This window comes from Herpailurus yagouaroundi, unplaced genomic scaffold, assembly GCF_014898765.1.
Source record: "Herpailurus yagouaroundi ecotype Mexico unplaced genomic scaffold, PumYag 159, whole genome shotgun sequence".
In the NCBI taxonomy this organism is placed as follows: Eukaryota; Metazoa; Chordata; class Mammalia; order Carnivora; family Felidae; genus Herpailurus; species Herpailurus yagouaroundi.
In genome coordinates this window covers 75,027,279-75,036,058 of record NW_024412400.1, presented here as the reverse complement: position 1 = coordinate 75,036,058, position 8,780 = coordinate 75,027,279, and the positions used below count along the sequence as shown (strand labels likewise).

Sequence of the window (8,780 nt, the reverse complement as noted above, 5' to 3'; positions counted from 1 at the left end):
AATAAAATAAAATAAAATAAAATAAAATAAAATAAAATAAAATAAAAATGTGTGCCTATGGGAATGACTGGGATGAGCAAAAATGATAGTATTAACAGCCTAAAATTGGGAAGTAGATGAAATTAGGTAAGACCAGCTTTATAACAAACTTTGTAGTTAGACCTTGATTTGAGTGCTGCCTCTGCCACTTACTAGCTCTGTGTCCTTGGGCAAGTTATTTAATCTGAGTCTGTTTCCCTCCCCATCTTTAAATAGGAAAATATACCTCACAGAATTGTTGTGATATTTGTATGACAAAATAGGAAAATGCCTAGAAACAGAGATGATCAATAAATATTCACACCCATCCTTATATAGTGAAAGCTGAGAAGTAGTATAGGATTCATCATGCCTTTTTCCTAAAAATTTGTCCTGGAATTTTCACCATTCTTTAAAGGCAGGGATTATAACGCAGATGACAAAGGGTACTGAAATTACAGAAATGTGAGAAATCAGCCAGAATGATGTGAGAGAGAGAGGTGGTGCTGCAGCAGATACCAGTAGACCCAACTACAGGCAAACACACATTTTAAGAATGTGAAAGGCGTTCCTGCCAGGGAGATGTGTTAAAATACAGCATTACATGAGAGGGTCTAAAAGCCCTGAAGGTTTTCTCTGGCTTTGGCCATCAGAACATCATTATGGTGTTTGTTTGTTTGTTTTTAACTGTGGTAAAAATATACATAACATACAGTTTACCGTTTTAATCATCTTAAAGTGTACAATTCGGTGGCACTCAGTACAATCACAATGTTGTGCAACCCTCACTAACTTGAAAACACTTTTATTACCCTCAAAGAAAACCCTGTACCCATTAAGCAATCATGCCCCATTCCCCTCCACTCCTCAGCCCCTGGGAACCACAAATCTATTCTCTGTGTCTGTGAATTTGCCTATTCTGATTATTTCAAGTAAATGGAATCATATACGCCTTTTGTGTCTGGCTACTTTTACTAAGCATGTTTTCAAGGTTTATCCATATTATAGCATTCATCAGTAGAATTCATTTTTTATGAGTGAATAATATTTCATTATATGAGTATCCTACACTTTGTTTATCCATTCATTAGTTGATGGATATTTGTGCGGTTTCTACCCTTTGGCTATTGAATATTGCTGCTATGAATATCTTGGACAAGTCTTTGTCTGAACAATTACTTTCAATTCTTTTGGATACATATCTAGGAGTAGAACTGCTGGGTTATATGTAGAATTGCTGGGTCATATGATAATTCTAAGTTTAAGAGTTTACTGAGGAACTGCCACACTATTGTTCACTGGCTGTGACATTTTATATTCCCACCAGCACTCAAATGAGAGTTCCAAGTACTCTACATCCTCACCAACACTTTCTATTTTCCGTTTTCTTTTCTTTTCTTTTTAATTTTTAAAGCTTACTTATTTTAGAGAGACAGGCAGAGAGGGACAGAGAGAGAGGAAGAGGGAAAGAATCCCAAGCAGGCTCTGCACTGTCAGCACAGAGCCCAACGTGCAGTTTGAACTCTTGAACTGTGAAATCATGACCTGAGCTGAAATCAAGAGTTGGATGCTTAACCGACTGAGCCACCCAGGGGCCTCTATTTTCTGTTTTCATAAGTATATGCATTTCTTTATCAGAGAGCCTCATACTGAGTGATAAGATATAACACAGTTAATAGGAAAGAAGGGAGTGAAGAAGAGAACCTCAAAAGCTGTACACATCCAGTGAATAACACAGACTGGGCAGTATATGAAGGGCCATTCCCAAAATGGGAGGAGATAGCTGACAGCTAAAGATTATCAAGACTTCACGATTTGCCTAGAGTTGACTCAGAACATGTGAATTAATTTAGATCTCCAACACCAGAGCACTATTTATTCGGCCTTTTGATTCAGTCAGTATACATTCCAATAATACCTGCCATATGGTCACAGGTCAATAAAAATTTGTTGAATGGATGAAAGAATGAGTCAGCAGTTGAATACAATCTAAGAATAATAATGGAATTATACAGGTGGTTTACTGAACCATGATGTCAGATTACATTGGTTCTCAACCACCATTAACAGAACTGCCAGAATTATCTTCTTAGCAGTGTTTCACAAGTATCCACAAACAACAGAGCCAGGTTCTAGTCTATTATTCAAAAATAGGAATCAACAACAAAAATATACAAAACTATTTTTACACAATCTTTGTAAGAAAATTATCATAGACAATATTTGATTAAGTAAATTATCCAACCAAAAGACCACAAAAGCTATGTTTTAAAAAATATTTTATATAAAGCATCAACACGAATCCATAATTAGAAATTTTCAATATATACAAACCAAAAATTTCCTTTGTATTTTTTAACCTGGCTCCACGAAGCAAGAGACTCTCTGGCCCCAGAGGCCTAAGGGGGATTAAAAAAAAAAAAAAAGTTGAATTTATTAAAAATTCAATTATATTCTAAAATGGCCATCTTTAGCAGAAAATACCTGAACATAGTTATAACTCTGCTTTCATATAAAACCAAAATCTCAGTTACTATAAAGCAGTTTAGGTCAATTATGATGTTAGTGACCATAACAACAAATACCTGCTTTAGCATTTCAGTCACTTTAAGATCAGTGGCTCAGAAATAAGATTACCCCTGTAAATAAACTCACAAAGCCATCAGTTTCAAGATTTTTAAACATAAAACACAGCAAAAGATTAACCAATGATTAAAAATGTTTAACATGATGAAATTTTAAATTTATGAACAAAATTAAAGGTTCTAAAAGGCAATATAAACATGAATTGTAGTATGATTTGTGTATAAATGCATCAATTCTGCATAATTAAAATTATACTGGATTATAAAACAAAGTAGTAAGTGAGTTAGTACTTTTTCTAGGCAAGATCAACTATAACTTGACTACTTGCATTGCATACTTCTTGGAGCACAGGTCTTCTTGCTGTTTGAATTTCTCTCCATAAAGGAGAAATAAAACGAGAAGGAATAACTAGAAAGGAAATTGTATTTTCTTAGTGATAGAAAAATGATAAGACTGTTATGGATAAGTGAAAAAGCCTTAATTTTGTTGATATTCCTTATGTTTTTCTGAAACATACATATCCAGTTACCCAAATCAAACAGAATCTGAACCAATTCTGAAGATGTCTGCAAATCCAAACACTCTAAAAAATCTAATGAACCAAAGAGGCTCACATTTTGGGACATGGTTAACAAGTATGATTTTATTAGATAGTCATATTTGGAGCACACTCCATGGATATTCCAAAATCAATTATTAAGGAGGCATAAAATAGCTTTTTCCCACTTGGTACTGGTTCCAACAATGAACAGAAAAACTTTGAGCTCACACTGGCATATAAAATTGGAATATAATGATAAAAAGCTTCAAATTAAAAGATAATTCCATCAGCTCACTCAGGCTGCTTCAGCAAAGAACATGGCTAATCTTTTTAACCATTTTAAGGGCTGGGTAATATAACTGATCTTTTGCTTTACCAGCCACATTTTCTTAATGCAATTCAGATATGTATCCACATATATATCCCACTATGTCACTCTAGAAATCAAAATAAAAGCTAGCTATAGTTATCCAGCAGGGGATCCTACATTTACAAAGACCTTGTTAAGGAGTTTACTGAATGTGCTACTATGTTAATGTTTATTAAAAATGTGAACTGGTGCCGAGGCATCATGATATTTTTTGGTGGCTTGAGGATTTCATTTAAAAAATGCTTACCTTTTCATGTCAGCAACTTATTTCATGCAGCCAGTATTAACTGAACATGTCTTTAGAAAAGAGGTACAATGCTAATTGGATTAGAAGTTCAAGGGCTGATTCCAAGATTTATTCTAAATTTGGCTTTGTGGTCATGAGTAACAATGTAATCTCAATGTATCAGCACATTTCTGAAATAACTTAAAAGCCTTTCATGTAGGGCCAGAAATTAACCTGAATATTGAGGGCAAACACACCAACACAACCAACTAAAAAAAATACCAATCAAAAGAGTAAATAAGAGGATTTATATTGGCCACTAAATACTGTAGTTCTTGCTGAATAATTCTGAAGTGAAGAAGACAATAATATTTATACTTGTCAAACATTATACAAAACATTTTTTGTACTCTAGACTTCCAGTGTGGTGGGTTTTAAAGGTGTCAAAATTTGAATAAGAACGGCTATTTCCTTTTATGTTACTACCTAACACTGTAAGAAAAAGAAATACAAGTACACAAATAATCTTGCTAAACTATTTTTATAGCATTTCATGGGATTTGTTTTATCCTTACTTCTTCTGCTACAAATTATTAGATGAAATGCTAAATGTTTTTATTTATTTTTATTTTTAATTAAAAAAATTTATTTAAGTAATCTCTACACCTAATGTGAGGTTTGAATTCATGAAGCTGAGAACACGAGTTGCGTGCTGTTTGAACTGAGCCAGTCAGGCTTCTAAATTAATCCTTTTCCATGATATGCTGCCCAATTACCTATTCTCCTTTTAATTTGATTTTAGTCCCTCCCAACACACTGTCACATAAAAGTAACTGGATAATGCAAATGTATTCTTACCTTACAATTTCTTCCATTTGCTGAGTTATTATCATTCTTCCCATGAATCTATCAAAGAATTAAAACATGTTACAAAAAAGCCAATGATATATTACCTATGACACCAATGGGTGAAGCGTTTTTGACAGTTTTGGCACTATTCTTACACATAAAACAAAACTAACCTTTTGTATATAGGAATGGTCCATTATTTCTGTTAGAGATTACATAAGTAAATACTTATCAGTCATTAAGCTTTAAAAAACTGAATATCTTGCCATCTCTACTCCAGCTATGAATAAGGTAAATGAAAAACTGTTTTCAAAATGATAATGCAGATTTCACATATTACTAGTTTAGTCATCATGAGAATTTATAATTTCTATACAAAGATGAATGTATTATCTAGCCCACAATAAATGCTCACATATTTTGTCACAGTTTATTAAATAAAGTCTACTGTGACTAGAATCATTCATTCACTCACTCACTGACTCATGCATCACTGAATAGTCACTGAACAATGACACTGTGTGAGTTAAGTGGTGGGGACAGAGTAGTAAGCAAAAACCTATCCGTGAACTCCAGACCTTCTTTAACTTTTGGTTGCCTGAAATCTAGAGTGAGTGGCCTGGTCTGTTATCATAATGGATTTTCACAGCTTGGCTTTTCAGTTCCAACTTCCACAACCAGAAAAGCTCCACAGCATAGTCAATTCAAGGATGCAATCACTTTCTACTATAGTGAGGCAAATTCTAAGTTGAACAAACTGTAGACAGAGCTTTCATGTTAATCGTTTAAACAAAGAAATTGGCAGTCCTTTCTAAATGTCCCTATTATTACTGCCTCCACCCTCCACCCCCCACCCCCCACCCGTTTCCAAGTCACAGATGCTTGCAGACTTTGGCTTTATTGTTTCTTGCTAATCTCCTACTTCTATCTACTTCCTTCAGCACCCTGTATCAGGGAGTTTTTGTTTTTTTTTTTTTAATCTCCACTTACTGGAATTTTATGTAGTCCTGATTTCAGCCTTAATTTTGGATTTAGATTCAAAGAACCAATTCAGCTGCCATTTCCCTGGGCATCTTTCAGAGATGACGTGTAATCAGCTCAATTTTGCTGCGTTAAATTCCAACAACAGACCTATTTTCCTTAATTTCATTTGTCCTGTTATCCTTGATTCTAAGGTACTCCTATCTATTTATGCCAGTTACATACTGGATTAACTCATTTTGCACTTTCCTTAGCCATTTCTCCAAACCCACACTTAAATTTGATTCAACATAGAAATAGCTGCATTACTCTCTTTTCTGATTATAAAGACTACATACATTGAAACACACACATTTTATAAAATGATTCAGACAACTGAAAAAGACATCAATAGGGAAACAACAATGACTGGTAATCCCACTACTCAAATATAAACACTGTTAATGTTTTGGAGTATGTTTTCCACTTTTTTTTCATCCTTATATAGACACATATATATTTTAAAAACAAAATGGCATCATGCCATAAGTACTGCTGGTAACATTTCCTGCCACTTAATACGTCCTGTCAAAAACACAGATCTACATTATGATTTTCATTTCTTCCAATTTTGTATTTAAATTGTAGTTAGTTAACATATAATGTAATATTGGTTTCAGGAGTAGAATTTAGTGATTCATCACTTACACACAATACCCAGTGCTCATCATAACAAGTACCCTCCTTAACAGCCATCACCCATTTAGCTCATCTTCCATCCATCAACTCTCAGTTTGTTCTCTATCATTAAGAGTCTCTTATGGTTTGCTTCCCTTTCTTTTTTTTGCCCTTCTCATATGTTCACCTGTTTTGTTTCTGAAATCCCACATATGAGTGAAATCATATGGTATTTGTCTTTCTCTGACTGACTTATTTTGCTTACAATAATACACTCTAGTTCCATTCATGTCATTGCAAATGGCAAGATTTCAATCTTTCTGATAGCTGAGTAATATTCCCGTGTGTGTGTGTGTATACACACTACATCTTATTTATTCATTGATCTATCAACAGATACTTGGGTTGCTTCCATGTCTTGGCCACTGTAAATAATGCTGCCATAAACATAGGGGTGCATACATTTTTCCAAATTAGTGTTTTCATTTTCTTTAAATACCCAGGAGTGGAATTACTGGATCATACAGTATTTATATTTTTAACTTTCTGAGGAATTTCTATACTGTCTTTCCACAGTGGTTGTACCAATATATATTCCTACCAACAGTACATGAGGGGGTTCTCTTCTCTTTATATCCTTCCCAACATTTGTTACTTCTTGCCTTTTTGATACTAGCCATTCTGCTTGGTGTAAGGTGATACCTCATTATGGTTTTGGTTTGCATTTCCCTAATGATCAGTGATGCTGAACATTTTTTTCATGTGCCTGTTGACCATCTATAGGTCTTCTCTGGAAAAAGGTCTATTCAGGTCCTCTGCCCATTTTTTAAGTTCTTTATATATTTGGATATATTGTGCATATATATACACAACTGCTTACTGTATATATTATTTGCAAATATCTTCTCCCATTCATTAGATTGCCTTTTTGTTTTGTTGATGGCTTCCTTTGTTGTGCAAAAGCTCTTTATTTTGGTGTAGTCCCAATAGTTTATCCTTGCCTTTTTATTTCCCTTGCCTGAGGAGACATATCCATAAATATGTTGATAGAGAGGATGTCCAAGAGATTACTGCTTAAATATTCTTTTAGGAGTTTTATGGCTTCAAGTCTCACAGTTAGGTCTTTAATCCATTTTGAGTTTATTTTTGTGTATGGTATAACAGTGGTCCAGTCATAAATGTCTACTTTGCTCATGACAATAAAAATTAGTCCAATGCTTTTGTAATGTCTGAAAGGCCAAATCCTATTAGGGCTTTAATCCAATAATTCTACTTTTGCAGCTCTGTCTTTTCTTAGGGAATAATCCAGTACTATGCCATACCTGTACAAGTCTGCTTCTGGTTGCTGACATTCTATCACAGCTACAAGAGTGTCCAAGCTGGCAACTGTTTGTAATACTGCTGTTTCTGGAACTGCCACGTGTGTCTGGGAAAATAAAAAAACCAAAAAGGATTACATTGCAGTTTCAGGATCCAAATGGGAACTTAGATACCATCTATGTCAAATCTCTTTTCAGATGAAATTGTAGCATACTGTACTTGAGATCACTTAGGAGAAAGAAGATTGTAAAATAGTAAGTAGCAAAAGGAGCTACTGAGGTTACCTATCTAGAGAAGCCATTTGGATATAAAAAAATTAAGTGTGGGGGTGCCTGGGTGGCTCAGCTGGTTAAGCATACAACTGCAGCTTGGGCCATGAATCTCATGGTTCATGGGTTTGAGCCCTGCGTTGGGATCTCTACTGTCGGCACAGACAGAGCCTGCTTTGGATCCTCTGTCCCCCTCCTTCTCTGCCCCTCCCCTACTCACGCTCTCTTTCTCTTAAAAATGAATAAACATTTTAAAAAAATTAAAAAAAAATTAAATGTGTTAAGTCACTATCGCTCAAAGTTTATTATGAAGCAATTTAATAGGGAAAAATGTGCATTTTCACTTTTATACTCTGAAAACAGAAAAATTGAAATGTGTCCCTTATCTAATTTTAGTATATGTGCTGCCGAAGTGAGCACATCCCTTATCTAAAAAAGTACCAGAATATTAAAGGATTACATTTTTCCTAAAAACACTTTCCACTTTTCTTTAACTTGCCTAAAACCAAATGAGGCTACCCTTGAAATAAATACATACTATTATTTCTTTTTTAAAAAGTTACCATTTTTAAAGTCTCAGTGATTTAAAAAATTTTTCTCTTAGCAGGTTAAACAAAGGAAAATATCACTATAACCCAAAAACATTCTGTTCACCCAGGGCAACACTCAAACATATGCATGTACAAACCTTGAGGTTAGTTTCTCCATCCAAACTAGCAGTTGTAACGTGACAAGAACCATCAAGCCGATCTGAGGACAGAAGCACCAAATCTGCAGGGAAAATTTCATCTTTGGCTATTCGAACAATATCACCCACCTATAAGGAATTATGGGGGAAAAGTGAATATATAGATTTTAAAAGGCAAAGACTTATTTTTACTGATTTCTAAACAGATGGCCTATCAATATTTTAATACAGGAAAGCAAGCTTTTAACTAAAATAGAATGTGTGATACCAATATA

At 34.4% G+C, this 8,780-nt stretch overlaps 1 protein-coding gene across 7 annotated transcripts in view; it reads right to left on the bottom strand.

Moving 5' to 3' along the window:
- Positions 1-8,780, bottom strand: part of ATP11B (ATPase phospholipid transporting 11B (putative)) — a 127,745-nt gene that overhangs the window by 76,984 nt on the left and 41,981 nt on the right. For all 7 annotated transcript variants that reach the window (XM_040480863.1, XM_040480864.1, XM_040480865.1 and 4 more), the window contains exons 6-9: positions 8,506-8,634; positions 7,551-7,654; positions 4,600-4,647; positions 2,353-2,417 (exon numbers count right to left, since the gene is read on the bottom strand). In XM_040480863.1, the coding sequence (XP_040336797.1) occupies positions 2,353-2,417; positions 4,600-4,647; positions 7,551-7,654; positions 8,506-8,634 (346 nt within the window). The remainder of the gene's footprint in view (positions 1-2,352; positions 2,418-4,599; positions 4,648-7,550; positions 7,655-8,505; positions 8,635-8,780) is intronic.